The sequence below is a fragment of the Scyliorhinus torazame genome, chromosome 9 (genome assembly GCF_047496885.1).
Source record: "Scyliorhinus torazame isolate Kashiwa2021f chromosome 9, sScyTor2.1, whole genome shotgun sequence".
NCBI classification, from domain to species: Eukaryota; Metazoa; Chordata; class Chondrichthyes; order Carcharhiniformes; family Scyliorhinidae; genus Scyliorhinus; species Scyliorhinus torazame.
Window position 1 is genome coordinate 38,969,593 of NC_092715.1, and position 18,231 is coordinate 38,987,823.

The 18,231-nt window shown below is 50.9% G+C and overlaps 1 protein-coding gene across 3 annotated transcripts in view; it reads right to left on the reverse strand.

The window, feature by feature from the left end:
* vegfc (vascular endothelial growth factor c) overlaps positions 1–18,231 on the reverse strand; it is a 254,164-nt gene that overhangs the window by 27,089 nt on the left and 208,844 nt on the right. For all 3 annotated transcript variants that reach the window (XM_072515794.1, XM_072515795.1, XM_072515796.1), the window contains one exon: positions 1,569–1,681. In XM_072515794.1, the coding sequence (XP_072371895.1) occupies positions 1,569–1,681 (113 nt within the window). The remainder of the gene's footprint in view (positions 1–1,568; positions 1,682–18,231) is intronic.

Below are 18,231 nucleotides of genomic sequence, written 5' to 3' on the forward strand. Positions count from 1 at the left end.
GGCTTGAGATATTTACCCTTTGGCTCCAGTAACTCTGTCATTAAAATGGATCGCTCTATGGTCAGGAGTAGAGATAGAGAGACAGGATAAAGCCAAAGTTGGCGGCGGGGTTGTTTTAACAGCTGCTGCTCTTATTCTTCACACTCAGCTCAGCGTGATCGATATAGCTGTGAAGTACCGGAACTGTCTACAAGCCAGTTAAAGCATTCGGGTAAACTGAATCAAACTTACCAAAATGCACAAATCAACATCTTACTCATTAGCAGTTTCCCTGCAGTCAAATGGTTCCTATTCCCAGGAGAAGCCCGAGATATTTCTATATTAACTGGATCCCTATTGAGCTACCTGATAACGTATCCCTGAGGCACTGTGACCGGAACAAGTTGCAAGTTGCCTGCAAGTTGACAGCTAACCTTGGTACAAACAAAGAACAAAGAACAAAGAAATGTACAAACGATGGCAAAATAACATTTTAGTATTGATTTTGGCAAAGCAGAGCAATCGGCAGGATATTTAAAATAAGGATTGAAATCTCTGGGAAATATACCAGTAACAGCTGTTGAGGGAAGGAACGGGGAAATTATTTAGATTCAAAAGATGCAAAATATCGGGCCAAAGTGTGAAAAGGGATAGCAGCATCAAATCAGAAGGTTAAAGAGTTTTACGAGGGCCGGGGCAATGGTGAGGATGAAGGAAAGAAACAGCACATCAGATTAATAATAATAATCTTTATTGTCACAAGTAGGCTTACACTGCAATGAAGTTACTTTGAAAAGTCCCTAGTCGCCACATTCCGGCGCCTGTTCGGGTACACAGATGGAGAATTCAGAATGTCCAGATTACCTAACAGCACGTCTTTCGGGACTAGTGGGAGGAAATCGGAACACCCGGAGGAAACCCACGCAGGTGAGCGTGCAGACTCCGCACAGACAGTGACCCAACCGGGAATCGAACCTGGGACCCTGGCGCTGTGAAGCTGCAGTGCGATTAGAGAGTGACCCAGAAGAAAAAGACCGTGGGAGTTAAATGCCGCAGCTGAAGATTAAAGGACGTTGAAAATGAGACCAAATGAAGATGAAATGAAAGGTTGCGAACAAAGCAGTAAATGAAGAAAATGAGAAGTTTACAGGGTGCTTAAGAATAATCCGAAGCTTTCCGTCTTGCACTTATCAGGACAAATGCAAGACTGCCAAATTTCAAATGAACACAACAGCTTATACTGCTGGGTGTTGCAGAGTTGGCAGTCAAATCTGATTGGCCAAGGCATTGTCATGGACAAGGCATTAGAACTATAGGCTCCCCCGGCTCCTGGGAAATTCAAAAAAGTTACAAGGTTTGAATACACTACTGTTATTACTAGAAAGGGGTCCCTGGGTACGCTCAAGATGTGCCCCCTTTTTGAATTATCTGGGAGCTTTGGGAGCCTTTGGTCCCTTGTTGGTTTCTCCATGGCAACTCCCCAGCCAATCAGAGACGACCTTTGCTGAGCCAGGATGAATCATGTCCAACATACTCCTTTGCCGGTGACGGAACAGAACAAAATGCATAAATAAAATAAACCCACTAACCTGAGTCAGCTTTAGGGGGCAGAAAGCTGCTGAAATCATATTCCATCACGCATCTGCATAAAAAACTGTTCCAGATGTGATTTTTGGGACAGGTCCTATTTGGCATCAGACAGCTGTGAACCAAGTGAAGACATTTTTGTTGAAAATAGGCAGATGACATTGTGGCCACATGGTTCAATACATTTCCATGTCATGGAATTGAAGATTGTTTGTACTTATGCAGAAAAGAAAATAAACAGATTTGCCCTATTGCTATCAATGAAATGGAGGGGCGTTGGGGGAGGGGGGGGGGGGGGCGGGGGGGGGGGGGGGGGGGGGCGGGGGGGGGGGGCGAGGTTTAGGGAACTCATCAGTGTGCTCACCGTCCCATACACAAATCTTTCACAATTGCTTAGATTGGCACAACTAGGCAAACCTGTTTGGTCCAACTCTTTAAAATGTAAAATTTAATGCAAAATATTTTACAAATCCTGCACTCAACTGCTAGTGACCGTATCAATCCAATTGAACTCCCAGTGACATTCGGAACCCAACCGAACTCTCAGAGACAATCCTGATCCAACCAACATTCCCAATTTAACCCTACTCCCAGTGACCATCCAGATTCAACCAAACTCCCAGTGACAGTCCCGATTCTGCCCAACTCCCAGTGACAATCCTGATCTTGCCCAATTCCCAGTGACAGTCCCGATCCTGCCCAATTCCCAGTGACAATCTCGATCCTGCCCAATTCCCAGTGACAGTCCCGATCCTGCCCAACTCCCAGTGACAATCCCGATCCTGCCCAATTCCCAGTGACAGTCCCGATCCTGCCCAATTCCCAATGACAGTCCCAATCCTGCTCAACTCCCAGTGACAATCCCGAACGTGCCCAACTCCCAGTGACAGTCCCGATCCTGCCCAACTCCCAGTGACAGTCCCAATCCTGCCCAACTCCCAGTGACAGTCCCGATCCTGCCCAACTCCCAGTGACAGTCCCGGTCCTGCTCAACTCCCAGTGACAATCCTGATCCGGCCCAACTCCCAGTGACAATCGCGATCCTGCCCAACTCCCAGTGACAGTCCTGATCCTGCCCAATTCCCAGTGACAATCCCGATCCTGCCCAACTCCCAGTGACAATCCCAATCCGGCCCAACTGCCGGTGACAATCCTGGTCCTGCCCAATTCCCAGTGACAGACCCTATCCAGCCCAACTCCCAGTGACAATCACGATCCGGCCCAACTGCCAGTGACAATCCTTGTCCTGCCCAATTCCCAGTGACAGTCCCGATCCTGCCCAATTCCCAGTGACAGTCCCGATCCTGCTCAATTCCCAGTGACAATCCTGATCCTGCCCAATTCCCAGTGACAGTCCCGATCCTGCCCAATTCCCAGTGACAGTCCCAATCCTGCTCAACTCCCAGTGACAATCCCGATCCTGCCGAATTCCCAGTGACCGTCGCGATCCTGCCCAATTCCCAGTGACAGTCCCAATCCTGCTCAACTCCCAGTGACAATCCCGATCCTGCCAATTCCCAGTGACAGTCCCGATCCTGCCCAACTCCCAGTGACAATCCCGATCCTGCCCAATTCCCAGTGACCGTCCCGATCCTGCCCAATTCCCAGTGACAGTCCCAATCCTGCTCAACTCCCAGTGACAATCCCTAACCTGCCCAACTCCCAGTGACAGTCCCAATCCTGCCCAACTCCCAGTGACTGTCCCGATCCTGCCCAACTCCCAGTGACAATCCCAATCCTGCCCAATTCCAAGTGACAGTCCCGATCCTGCTCAACCTCCAGTGACAATCCCTAACCTGCCCAACTCCCAGTGACAGTCCCGATCCTGCCCAACTCCCAGTGACTGTCCCGATCCTGCCCAACTCCCAGTGACAATCCCGATCCTGCCCAATTCCCAGTGACTGTCCCGATCCTGCCCAACTCCCAGTGACATGTCCCGTTCCTGCCCTATTCCCAGTGACAGTCCCGATCCTGCCCAACTCCCAGTGACAATCCCGATCCTGCCCAACTCCCAGTGACAGTCCCGATCCTGCCCAACTCCCAGTGACAATCAGGATCCTGCCCAACTCCCAGTGACTGTCCCGATCCTGCCCAACTCCCAGTGACAATCCCGATCCGGCCCAACTCCCATGACAGTCCCGATCCTGCCCAACTCCCAGTGACAGTCCCGATCCTGCCCAATTCCCAGTGACAGTCCCGATCCTGCCCAACTCCCAGTAACAGTCCTGATCCTGCCCAACTCCCAGTGACAATCCCAATCCTGCCCAACTCCCAGTGACAGTCCCAATCCTGCCCAACTCCCAGTGACTATCCTGATCCGGCCCAACTCCCAGCGACAATCCCGATCCGGCCCAACTCCCAGTGACAATCCTGGTCCTGCCCAATTCCCAGTGACAGTCCAGGTCCTGCCCAACTCCCAGTAACAGTCCTGATCTTGCTCAATTCCCAGTGACAATCCCAATCCTGCCCAACTCCCAGTGACAGTCCCGATCCTGCCCAACTCCCAGTGACAATCCCGATCCTGCCCAATTCCCAGTGACAGTCCCGATCCTGCCCAATTCCCAGTGACAGTCCCGATTCTGCCCAACTCCCAGTGACAATCCCGATCCTGCTCAACTCCCAGTGACAATCCCGAACGTGCCCAACTCCCAGTGACAGTCCCGATCCAGCCCAACTCCCAATAACAGTCCCAATCCTGCCCAACTCCCAGTGACAGTCCCGATCCTGCCCAACTCCCAGTGACAGTCCCGGTCCTGCTCAACTCCCAGTGACATTCCCGATTCTGCCCAAGCCCAGTGACAGTCCCGATTCGGCCCAACTCCCAGTGACAGTCCCGATCCTGCCCAACTCCCAGTGAGAATCCCGATCCTGCCCAACTCCCAGTGACAATCCTGATCCTGCCCAATTCCCAGTGACAGTCCCGATACTGCCCCAACTCCCAGTGACAGTCCCGATCTTGCCCCAACTCCCAGTGACAGTTCTGATCATGCCCAACTCCCAGTGACAATCCCGATCCTGCCCAATTCCCAGTGACAGTCCCGATCCAGCCCAATTCCCAGTGACAGTCCCGATCCTGCCCAACTCCCAGTGACAATCCTGATCCTGCCCAATTCCCAGTGGCAGTCCCGATACTGCCCCAACTCCCAGTGACAGTTCTGATCGTGCCCAACTCCCAGTAACAATCCCGATCCTGCCCAATTCCCAGTGACAGTCTTATCCTGCCCAAATCTCAGTGACAGTCCCGACCCTGCCCAACTCCAAGTGACAATCCCGATCCTGCCCAATTTCTAGTGACAGTCCTGATCCTGCCCAACTCCCAGAGACACTCCTGATCCTGCACAATTCCCAGTGACAGTCCTGATCCTGCCCAACTCCCAGTGACAGTCCCGATCCTGCCCAACTCACAGTGACAGGCATGATCCTGCCCAACTCCCAGTGACAGTTCTGATCCTGCCCAACTCCCAGTGACAGTCCTGATCCTGCCCAACTCCCAGTGACAGTCCCGATCCTGCCCAACTCCCAGTGACAGTCCCGATCCTGCCCAATTCCCAGTGACAGTCCCGATCTTGCCCCAACTCCCAGTGACAGTCCCGATCTTGCCCCAACTCCCAGTGACAGTCCTGATCGTGCCCAACTCCCAGTGACAATCCCGATCCTGCCCAATTCCCAGTGACAGTCCTGATCCTGCCCAAATCTCAGTGACAGTCCCGACCCTGCCCAACTCCAAGTGACAATCCCGATCCTGCCCAATTTTTAGTGACAGTCCTGATCCTGCCCAACTCCCAAAGACACTCCTGATCCTGCACAATTCCCAGTGACAGTCCTGATCCTGCCCAACTCCCAGTGACAGTCCCGATCCTGCCCAACTCCCAGTGACAGGCATGATCCTGCCCAACTCCCAGTGACAGTCCAGATCCTGCCTAACTCCCAGTGACAGTCCCGATCCTGCGCAACTCCCAGTGACAGTCCCGATCCTGCCCAACTCCCAGTGACAGTCCCGATCCTGCCCAACTCCCAGTGACAGTCCCGATCCTGCCCAACTCCCAGTGACAGTCCTCATCCTGCCCAACTCCCAGTGACAATCCCGATCCTGCCCAACTCCCAGTGACAGTCCCGATCCTGCCCAACTCCCAGTGACAATCCTGATCCTGCCCAACTCTCAGTGACAGTCCCGATCCTTCCCAACTCCCAGTGACAGTCCTGATCCTGCCCAACTCCCAGTGACAATCCCGATCCTGCCCAACTCCCAGTGACAGTCCCGATCCTGCCCAATTCCCAGTGACAATCCCGATCCTGCCCAATTCCCAGTGACAGTCCCGATCCTGCCCCAACTCCCAGTGACAGTCCCAATCCTGCCCCAACTCCCAGTGACAGTCCTGATCCTGCCCAACTCCCAGTTACAATCCCGATCCTGCCCAATTCCCAGTGACAGTCCTGATCCTGCCCAACTCCCAGTGACAATCCCGATCCTGCCCAATTTCCAGTGACAGTCCTGATCCTGCCCAACTCCTAGAGACACTCCTGATCCTGCACAATTCCCAGTGACAGTCCCGATCCTGCCCACCTCCCAGTGACAGTCCCGATCCTGCCCAACTTCCAGTGACAGGCATGATCCTGCCCAACTCCCAGTGACAGTCCCGATCCTGCCCAACTCCCAGTGACAGTCCCGATCCTGCCCAACTCCCAGTGACAATCCTGGTCCTGCCCAATTCCCAGTGACAGTCCCGATCCTGCCCAATTCCCTCTGTCAGTCCCGATCCTGCTCAACTCACAGTGACAATCCCGATCCTGCCCAACTCCCAGTGACAGTCCCGATCCTGCCCAATTCCCAGTGTCTGTCCCGATCCTGCCCAACTCCCAGTGACTGTCACGATCCGGCCCAACTGCCAGTGACAATCCTGGTCCTGCCCAATTCCCAGTGACAATTCTGATCCTGCCCAATTCCCAGTGTCAGTCCCGATCCTGCCCAATTCCCAGTGACAATCCCAATCCTGCCCAATTCCCAGTGACAGTCCCGATCCTGCCCAATTCCCAGTGACAGTCCCAATCCTGCTCAACTCCCAGTGACAATCCCGAATGTGCCCAACTCCCAGTGACAGTCCCGATCCTGCCCAACTCCCAGTGACAGTCCCGATCCTGCCCAACTCCCAGTGACAATCCTGGTCCTGCCCAATTCCCAGTGACAATCTCAATCCTGCCCAATTCCCAGTGACAGTCCTGATCCTGCCCAACTCCCAGTGACAATCCCGATCCTGCCCAATTCCCAGTGACAGTCCCGATCCTGCCCAATTCCCAGTGACAGTCCCGATTCTGCCCAACTCCCAGTGACAATCCCGATCCTGCTCAACTCCCAGTGACAATCCCGAACGTGCCCAACTCCCAGTGACAGTCCCGATCCAGCCCAACTCCCAATAACAGTCCCAATCCTGCCCAACTCCCAGTGACAGTCCCGATCCTGCCCAACTCCCAGTGACAGTCCCGGTCCTGCTCAACTCCCAGTGACATTCCCGATTCTGCCCAAGCCCAGTGACAGTCCCGATTCGGCCCAACTCCCAGTGACAGTCCCGATCCTGCCCAACTCCCAGTGAGAATCCCGATCCTGCCCAACTCCCAGTGACAATCCTGATCCTGCCCAATTCCCAGTGACAGTCCCGATACTGCCCCAACTCCCAGTGACAGTCCCGATCTTGCCCCAACTCCCAGTGACAGTTCTGATCATGCCCAACTCCCAGTGACAATCCCGATCCTGCCCAATTCCCAGTGACAGTCCCGATCCAGCCCAATTCCCAGTGACAGTCCCGATCCTGCCCAACTCCCAGTGACAATCCTGATCCTGCCCAATTCCCAGTGGCAGTCCCGATACTGCCCCAACTCCCAGTGACAGTTCTGATCGTGCCCAACTCCCAGTAACAATCCCGATCCTGCCCAATTCCCAGTGACAGTCTTATCCTGCCCAAATCTCAGTGACAGTCCCGACCCTGCCCAACTCCAAGTGACAATCCCGATCCTGCCCAATTTCTAGTGACAGTCCTGATCCTGCCCAACTCCCAGAGACACTCCTGATCCTGCACAATTCCCAGTGACAGTCCTGATCCTGCCCAACTCCCAGTGACAGTCCCGATCCTGCCCAACTCACAGTGACAGGCATGATCCTGCCCAACTCCCAGTGACAGTCCTGATCCTGCCCAACTCCCAGTGACAGTCCTGATCCTGCCCAACTCCCAGTGACAGTCCCGATCCTGCCCAACTCCCAGTGACAGTCCCGATCCTGCCCAATTCCCAGTGACAGTCCCGATCTTGCCCCAACTCCCAGTGACAGTCCCGATCTTGCCCCAACTCCCAGTGACAGTCCTGATCGTGCCCAACTCCCAGTGACAATCCCGATCCTGCCCAATTCCCAGTGACAGTCCTGATCCTGCCCAAATCTCAGTGACAGTCCCGACCCTGCCCAACTCCAGGTGACAATCCCGATCCTGCCCAATTTTTAGTGACAGTCCTGATCCTGCCCAACTCCCAGAGACACTCCTGATCCTGCACAATTCCCAGTGACAGTCCTGATCCTGCCCAACTCCCAGTGACAGTCCCGATCCTGCCCAACTCCCAGTGACAGGCATGATCCTGCCCAACTCCCAGTGACAGTCCAGATCCTGCCTAACTCCCAGTGACAGTCCCGATCCTGCCCAACTCCCAGTGACAGTCCCGATCCTGCCCAACTCCCAGTGACAGTCCCGATCCTGCCCAACTCCCAGTGACAGTCCCGATCCTGCCCAACTCCCAGTGACAGTCCTCATCCTGCCCAACTCCCAGTGACAATCCCGATCCTGCCCAACTCCCAGTGACAGTCCCGATCCTGCCCAACTCCCAGTGACAATCCTGATCCTGCCCAACTCTCAGTGACAGTCCCGATCCTTCCCAACTCCCAGTGACAGTCCTGATCCTGCCCAACTCCCAGTGACAATCCCGATCCTGCCCAACTCCCAGTGACAGTCCCGATCCTGCCCAATTCCCAGTGACAATCCCGATCCTGCCCAATTCCCAGTGACAGTCCCGATCCTGCCCCAACTCCCAGTGACAGTCCCAATCCTGCCCCAACTCCCAGTGACAGTCCTGATCCTGCCCAACTCCCAGTTACAATCCCGATCCTGCCCAATTCCCAGTGACAGTCCTGATCCTGCCCAACTCCCAGTGACAATCCCGATCCTGCCCAATTTCCAGTGACAGTCCTGATCCTGCCCAACTCCTAGAGACACTCCTGATCCTGCACAATTCCCAGTGACAGTCCCGATCCTGCCCACCTCCCAGTGACAGTCCCGATCCTGCCCAACTTCCAGTGACAGGCATGATCCTGCCCAACTCCCAGTGACAGTCCCGATCCTGCCCAACTCCCAGTGACAGTCCCGATCCTGCCCAACTCCCAGTGACAGTCCCCATCCTGCCCAACTACGAGTGACTGTCCCGGTCCTGCCCAACTCCCAGTGACAGTCCCGACCCTGCCCAACTCCCAGTGACAGGCATGATCCTGCCCAACTCCCAGAGACACTCCTGATCCTGCACAATTCTCAGTGACAGTCCTGATCCTGCCCAACTCCCAGTGACAGTCCCGATCCTGCCCAACTCCCAGTGACAGGCATGATCCTGCCCAACTCCCAGTGACAGTCCCGATCCTGCCCAACTCCCAGTCACAGTCCCGATCCTGCCCAACCCCCAGTGACAGTCCCGATCCTGCCCAACTCCCAGTGGCAGTCCCGACCCTGCCCAACTCCCAGTGACAGGCATGATCCTGCCCAACTTCCAGTGACAGTCCCAATCCTGCCCAACTCCCAGTGACCGTCCCGATCCTGCCCAACTCCAAGTGACAGTCCTGATCCTGCCCAACTCCCAGAGACACTCCTGATCCTGCCCAACTCCCAGTGACAGTCCCGATCCTGCCCAACCCCCAGTGACAGTCCTGATCCTGCCCAACTCCCAGTGACAATCCTGATCCAATGGAACCCGCAATGACAGCTGTGATACAAAGGGATGGATGTTGATTTTGTGCAGCAGGGAATCAAGAAACTGCTTTACATCTTTACAGTTTCCATCAAAGTCAATGGAAATCGAAATTGAGAGGAATATGAGATGGACTGTGCCCTTGCATTTCGCCATTTTACACTATTGCACAAAATCAAGTTCTATCCAAACACTTACACGTTTTGACACATGGCTGATAAGACCTCTGCTCAAGAGTGGGAGAAACTACTTTTTCATTCTGTTGAACAATTCACTTTTTTTTACTAATGATAATCTTTATTATTGTCACAAGTAGGCTTACATTACACTGCAATGAAGTTACTGTGAAAAGCCCCCAGCCGCCACATTATGGCGCCTGTTCGGGTACACACAGGGAGAATTCAGAATTTCCAATTCGCCTAACAGGTACGTCTTTTGGGACTTGTGGTAGGAAATCCGAGGAAATCCACACAGACACGGGGAGAACATGCAGTCTCCGCACAGACAGTGCGCCAAGCTGGCAATCGAACCTGGGACCCAGGCGCTGTGAAGCAACAGTGCTAACCACTGTGCTACCGTGCCGCACATGTGGTGCTTTTGCTCATGATTATATTGTAGACACTGGATTAAGACTACGACCTGCTTCAGAGTGACGTAGGGTTAAGTCTGAACCTTTGTTTCTCTAATCGAGCAAGCAGTACATGTGTGCGTTTCGAGCTGCCCTCAGCATTCAAAAAGTCTTTCTTTCTTTTCCAAATCAGCAGAACCAATGCAACAATCAGCTATTTTCTTCGACAAAAATCTTTTCAGAAATTGCAGACAGTCCAACAGGTGCCCGTGGAAATGAGTGGGTTTACTTAAATCATTTGCGATTGTACTTTCATGTTTTGTCAGCATATTTAGCACAAGGACAAGTTAGGCTATTTTTATTGCGGCGGTTTAAAATCGATGGTTTTGCAAAACAACATGTGAATGCGGAAGGGAGGGCGGAAGTGTCTTGAGTCGGATTAAATGATGCCTTTGCTGACAAATCTAGCATATACTACTCAAATTGCAACAGATTCCACAATGGAACGAAATGCAGACAGAGAGGGGCTTCAAACGCAAAGAACAAACACTAGCTTATCTTACAGCCGGTATATCAAAACAGTATGGCTAAGTTTTAAAGATAAGCTTTTAAGTTGTTTTTATGGGGTTTACCCTTGATAAGCAAGAATGGCCTTCAAATTGGGCAGGTTTAATCAATATTACAGCGCATTTGAGAACTTCAGAACCTTTAAGGTTTTGCATTGACAATAGACTATGAAACTGAACACTCATTCTGTGGGCTCACAAACAGTTAATAAATAGATGGGCTCAGTTAATATTATTTTATGTTTCCGCATAGGTTTCACCCACGGCACAACCAATAATGAAACAAAAAGATAATTAATTTCTCATGAGGGAGACCAAGTCCAGGGAAGGTCATTTCCATTCAATGAACTGCATTTTCTCTGGAAAGATCCACCCAGTTTCAAGAGAAAGTGAAGCCCGTAGCTTCTGAGCTCCAGCACAGTGTAACTGAGGAGCACCCCAAGATGTGCAGGGGATTCCAGTAAGGATTGCATGCCAATTGCCCGTGAATTCAAATTTCCTTTTGGGTAATTGCCCTGCACTGGAAACCATTCGAAATTGCAATTTTTAAAAACGTTTTTCCAATTAAGGGACAATTAGCTTGGCCAATCCGTCCACCCTGCACATCTTTGGGTTGTGGGGATTAGACTGCCGGAATCAAACCCAAGTCCTTGGCGCCGTGAGGCAGCTGTGCTAACGACCTGGAAAGTGCCGCCCTGAAAGTGCAACTTACATTTTAGCTCAGTGGGCTAGACAGCTGGTTTGTAATGCAGAACAAGGCCAGCAGCGCCGGTTCAATTCCCGGACCAGCTTACCCGAACAGGCGCCAGAATGTGGCGACTAGGGGCTTTTCACAGTAACTTCATACTTTTGACAATGAAAGATTATATATCTACATCACAAACCGCAGACAGTTCCGACTATCATACAATAATAGCTATCCTGATAACGTTAATAGAATTAAAACCCCTTCTAAATTTTGATTGATGGGAGCACTGGGATGCACGGTGGCACAGTGGGTTAGTGCTGCTGCCTCGCAGCGTCAGGGACCCACGTTCAATTCCGACCTTGGATGACTGTCTGCGTGGAGTTTACACATCCTCTCCCTGTCTGCGTGGGTTTCCTCTGGGTGCTCCAGATTCCTCCCACAGCCCAAAGATTTGCAGGTTACGCTAAATTACCCCTTAGGGTCCAAGGGTTAGATGGGGTTACGGGGATAGGACGGGGGAGTGAGCCGAGATCAGGTGCTCTTTCACATGGTCGGTGCAAGCTTGATGGGCTGAATGACCTCCATCTGATCTCTGGGGATTCTATGATATTCTATGATCTCCCCTAACCCTCACAACATGACCTGATACCTCCCCTAAGTGACTCCCTATCCCACGATTGCCCCACGAGATTCTCCACCACACCACACTACCCCCACCGATTACCTTCCCCCTGCCCGACCAACCCAACCCAGCCGGCACCCCCCACCCCGCAAGCCCTCCAACCTCCCCAGTGCCGTAAAAAGAGGATGTGCCTTCCTTACCTTCGATGCTATGACCCTGGTCAGAAGGCCATGCAAACCCATGGTACATCTCTCACCTGGCCTAAGCCAGACGGTCAGGTGAGATAGGACTGGTTGGATTTCAAATTAAGTAACTACAAGCGGGTGTAGCAAACCGACTCAACTGCCGGTACACTGGAAGTTACGGGAGTTTACTGAGCAAAGGTTGTTTTGAATGTGTAAACGGACACTTCCTCAACACATGAGGTCATCCATAACTCTGCTGTCCGTGTCCTTATTTGCACCAGTCCCATTCACCTATCGACCCTGTGCTCGTACTACACCAACACTCAGTCAAGCAATGTCTTGATTTTAAAATTCTCATCCTTGTTTCCGAATCCCTCCATGGCCTTTCCCCTCCCTTTCTCTGTAATCTGCTCCAGCCTGCAAAACCTTCCGGGATATCCGTCCTCCTCTAATTCCGACCTCTTGTGCATTCCCAATTGTAATTGCTTCACCGTTGATGGCCGTTCCTTCTACCGGCCGGCCCCCAGACCACTGGAATTTTCTCCCGACCTCTGTGTCTCTCCATAGGGTCAAATGGTTTTACAGCACAGAAAGAGGCCCTTTGCCCATCGTGTCATCTTGCTTTCCTCCTTTAAGACGCTCCTTAAAACCTACCGCTTTGGCCATCTGCCCTAATATCTCCGTATGTGGCTCGGTGTTAAATTCTGTATAAAATTCCTGTGAAGTAGTAATGCATGTAAGGTGTTGTTGTAGCATTGTCACGATGGGGTCTAGCAGCGTGACACAATGCAAGTTAGGGAGGTCTTTGCAGCTCAAAACATACATAAAAATCAGCATTCTCAATGGAAATTATTATTTTCTTATGCACAGAACTGTTAATTTATTCAAAGATCTATAAATTTACCTCACCTTGTTTTACGTGGCAACCACTGTGTTTTCAGTGATGCTGTCTGAGAGATAATTATCGGTTGGTGTGGTGGGGAGGAATCCTCTGCTTCTCCTTAAATAGCGGCCACAAGTTAACCCCTTCAACAACGTCCGGGATTCTCCCGTCCCACCTGCAGTGGGCAAAATCGCGGGCGAGACTGGAAAAATTTGGAGAGCTGAATAGCTGCCCAAGTTTTCCCATCCTGCCCGCGACGATGCCTGCCGCGGTCGGAGCCAGAAAATCCTGCCCAATGTCCTACTGTCTTAGTGTTGCAGTAAAGTATTTGCCTGGACTGCTTGCTCAAGGTTAAGCTCCCAACCCCCCAACTTGACTGCCTTGGCTCAGGGTCACCAACTCTCCCCTGAATTCGAAAAATTCAGCTCCACAGTCCCACGCCAGAGACCCGAGCACCTAATCTAGGCACCCAAGTGCAGTGTTTATACTATTTAAAGACCAGCAGCTGGCCAACATTGCTCCCACAAACAACACAATTCTTTAAGAAAATCAAACATCTGGTGACTTCTTAATTTGCCTATTGTCTGTGGGATCCTGCTGTGCACAGCTTGGCTATTTAGCTTGCATAAAAAACATCAGTGATTGACCATCAGAGGTGAGGTTTCATGCATTTTCCATTTTTAAAGAATCATTTTCCAGTTTATTTTCCTTCTGCAGCTATTCAAGTATTGGGTTGTGGAGACCTGATGTATACTCTGACAAAGGAAGGTTGAGACTTGGAGATAGATTTAACACTTTTATTGAACAGTTAACAACTCTCCTACTTGGGCTCGACTCTCCTGCTAATCTTACTGTAGTAACTCGATCTAACTAACCAGTCTGCTCTATTCCATGCGGTGGGTGTGACGCTTCCCTGATCTGCCCCTGTGTCTCTGAGTGTCGCCTATGGAAAGAGGAAGAGCATGTGGGCCCTGTCCTTTTATATGGGTAGCCCCTTGTGGTAGTGTCACCTCTGGGTGTGTCTTGACTGCTCATTGGTTGTGTCCTATCTTACTTACCAATTGGTTGAATGTCTGTGTGTCATGATGTCTCTGGTGCTCCCTCTACTGTTTATTTAGTCTCAGTGTATTTACATTAACCCCTTGTGTATTTACATTGATGCATATCACCACGGTGAGGATGGTGCAAAGAGGCTGCAAGGGGAATTAGCCAGATGGAATACAATATGGAGGGTGGGTGGGGGGGGGGGGGGGGGGTGCCAGAACCAGGGAGCACAGCCTCAGAATAAGAGGTTGGCCATTTAGTACTCAGAGGAGGAGGAATTTCTCAATGTCGAGAATGGTAGATCTCAGGAATTGTCTACCCCAGAGTGCTGTGGAGGCTCAGTCATTGAGTATGTTCAGGACAGAAATCGATAGATTTCTACATATTAAAGATATCAAGAAATGTGGGGATAGCCCGGGGAAATGGCATTGAGGTCGAAGATTAATCATGATTTAGTTGAATGGGAGAGCAGGCTCGAGGGGCCGAATGGCTTACTCCTGCTCCGATTTCCTATGTTTCTAAGTTCCCAAATGTAAATTAATAATTTGAAACCTGGGTTTGGTAGGTTCTTTAATAGCAATACGTATAAAAGGACATGGAGAAACGTTGGGAGGATGGATTTAGGATACAGATTAGGCACGGTCTTACTGAATAGTGGAACATGCATTAAGAGGCTTCTTGTTCCTATGGATATTGCTGTTCCTCTATTGTCACTGGGTCAAAATTCTGGAATTCACTACTTCTGGCAGTACTTTCAATGTATGCATGTCAATGTTTCAAGAAGAGATGGGGAATAAATACCGGCCTTGCTGGTTCCACCCAGACTCTGAGAACTGACTAAAATGTGTCAGCGCTTTACCTCAATGTTAACATTGACAACTGGAGGGAAATAGATTCTTCCATTTCTAAAACTTTATCAATCATGTGGTTCCACTTGCAAAGTTAATCATTGCATGGACATAATGAGGAGAATTTCACCCCTCATCTACCCCCCAAAATGGATAAATGTGGGTCGTGAGAAGTCTGAATCATGACCTCCATCGCCACCTCTAACCCACCCGGTTCCACTTTCAGCAGAGGCACCATCAGAGGGAGCAAGCAATTAACTTATTCCAAGGAGGTGGTTTGGCCCTTTAAATATTCTAATGAGACTGCCTATCTCATTTGCATTCATCATTTTATCTTTACTCTGGTTGGCCGAGCTTCCTGCTAAACTAAGTACGAAGTCTTACAACACCAGGTTAAAGTCCAACAGGTTTGTTTCGATGTCACTAGCTTACGGAGCGCTGCTCCTTCCTCAGGTGAATGAAGAGGTATGTTCCAGAAACACATATACAGACAAATTCAAAGATGCCAAACAATGTTTGGAATGCGACCATTAGCAGGTGATTAAATCTTTACAGATCCAGAGATGGGGTAACCCCAGGTTAAAGAGGTGTGAATTGTACCAAGCCTGGACAGTTGGTAGGATTTCGCAGGCCAGATGGTGCGGGATGAATGTAATGCGACATGAATCCCAGGTCCCGGTTGAGGCCGCACTCATGCGTGCGGAACTTGGCTATAAGCTCCTGCTCGGCGATTCTGCGTTGTCGCGCGTCCTGAAGGCCGCCTTGGAGAACGCTTACCCGGAGATCAGAGGCTGAATGCCCTTGACTGCTGAAGTGTTCCCCGACTGGAAGGGAACATTCCTGCCTGCTGATTGTTGCGCGATGTCCGTTCATTCGTTGTCGCAGCGTCTGCATGGTCTCGCCAATGTACCACGCTTCGGGACATCCTTTCCTGCAGCGTATGAGGTAGACAACGTTGGCCGAGTCGCAAGAGTATGTACCGCGTACCTGGTGGGTGGTGTTCTCGCGTGTAATAGTGGTATCCATGTCGATGATCTGGCACGTCTTGCAGAGATTGCCATGTTAATCTAAACTAATGATGTGGAGATGCCGGCGTTGGACTGGGGTGAGCACAGTACAATGTCTTACAACACCAGGTTAAAGCTAGATGTCACTAGCTTTCGGAGCGCTGCTCCTTCCTCAGGTGAATGAAGAGGTATGTTCCAGAAACACATATATAGACAAATTCAAAGATGCCAAACAATGCTTGGAATGCGACCATTAGCAGGTGATTAAATCTTTACAGATCCAGAGATGGGGTAACCCCAGGTTAAAGAGGTGTGAATTACATCAAGCCAGGACAGTTGGTAGGATTTCGCAGGCCAGATGGTGGGGGATGAATGTAATGTGACATGAATCCCAGGTCCCGGTTGATGCCGCACTCATGTGTGCGGAACTTGGCTATAAGTTTCTGCTCGGCGATTCTGCGTTGTCGCGCGTCCTGAAGGCCGCCTTGGAGAACGCTTACCCGGAGATCAGAGGCTGAATGCCCTTGACTGCTGAAGTGTTCTCCGACTGGAAGGGAACATTCCTGCCTGGTGATTGTTGCGCGATGTCCGTTCATTCGTTGTCGCAGCGTCTGCATGGTCTCGCCAATGTACCATGCTTCGGGACATCCTTACCTGCAGCGTATGAGGTAGACAACGTTGGCCGAGTCGTACAAGAACGTACCGCGTACCTGGTGGGTGGTGTTCTCACGTGTAATAGTGGTATCCATGTCAATGATCTGGCACGTCTTGCAGAGATTGCCAAGGCAGGGTTGTGTGGTGTCGTGGTCACTGTTCTGAAGACTGGGTAGTTTGCTGCAAACAATGGTTCGTTTGAGGTTGCGCGGTTGTTTGAAGGCAAGTAGTGGGGGTGTGGGGATGACCTTGGCAAGATGTTCATCGTCATCAATGACGCGTTGAAGGCTGTGAAGAAGATGACGTAGTTTCTCCGTTCCGGGGAAGTACTGGACGACGAAGGGTATTCTGTCGGTTGTGTCCCATGTTTGTCTTCTGAGGAGGTCGGTGCGGTTTTTCGCTGTGGCGCGTTGGAACTGTCGAATCTAAACTAAGGTTAGGGATACTGGATCAGAAAGTAATTGCCTTTCCACTGAATGTATCTACCTGACCAACCCTTGGCCATCAGAGCCCACCCACGGCCCACCCCCGACACTGTCAACTCCCTCTCAGTCCCCCTCAATGGCCTTCTCCTCCCATCAAGGCCTCTCTCTTCTACCGTGCATTCACAATTATGTTTCATCTCACTAGGGTAATTTCCACTCCCTCTTTAAGGGGCAGCGGTGTCACAGTGGTAATGTCAATGGACTGGTGACCCAGGCTAATGCCCTGGGAACATGGGTTCAAATCCCACCATGGCATCTGGTAGAATTCAAATGAATAAACTTGGAATTGAAAATTAGTGACCATGAAACTGTCGCCGATTGTTATGAAAACCCATCCGGGTTTGGTCTACAATTGACAAATTCTGGCCTGGCCAACAACACTCCCCATGAAAGAATGAAGAAAAGTGTAAGCATGTGACAGGGAGCTGTGTGTTTACAGCACAGTATTCACAGATAGAGGGGATTTAATGCTCCTTAGGCCAGGCTATCACTTAATTTAGCTCCTGGACAGTAATAGCATTAAGACTATAGGAAATGGAAGGTTTGTTTATGTGAGTGACTGGAGACCAAATCTCTGACAGAATATCTGGTGGAATTTGGAACACTGCTGCTATGAAAGTTCATCGTCCTCTATTTTGCCAGAGCCCAGTTTGTGGTCATTCTCAAGGCTGCCTTGTTCTTTCTTGCTGCCTCTGTCCACCTTTGGCCATGTGTTCATTCATCTATTTCCAACAACAGGTTATCCATCCCGTTAAGGAGCAAAAGGATTTCACGCAAACACTAATGTGTTTACAACTAATATTCCTACGGTCTGTCAAGTTTAGTAGTTTACATCTACGCTCCCTAGATTCTTTTTTTTAACAACTTTTTAAAAATGTTTGGGCGGGATGCTACGTCCCACCATACCCGTTTTCTGCTGTGGCGCGCCCCCGCCGGCAGCGGGATCCTCCGTCCCAGCAGCCGGCCAATGGGGTTTACCATGGTGGGCACCCCCACTCCGTCGGGAAATCCACGGGCGTTAGTGGAGGATCCCGTCGACGGAGAATTTCACTGTGGGCAAAATTGTTTTGCACCAGACATCAGTAATAACTGTAGTACTACAGTTGTTTCCTCAACTTCTTCAGAA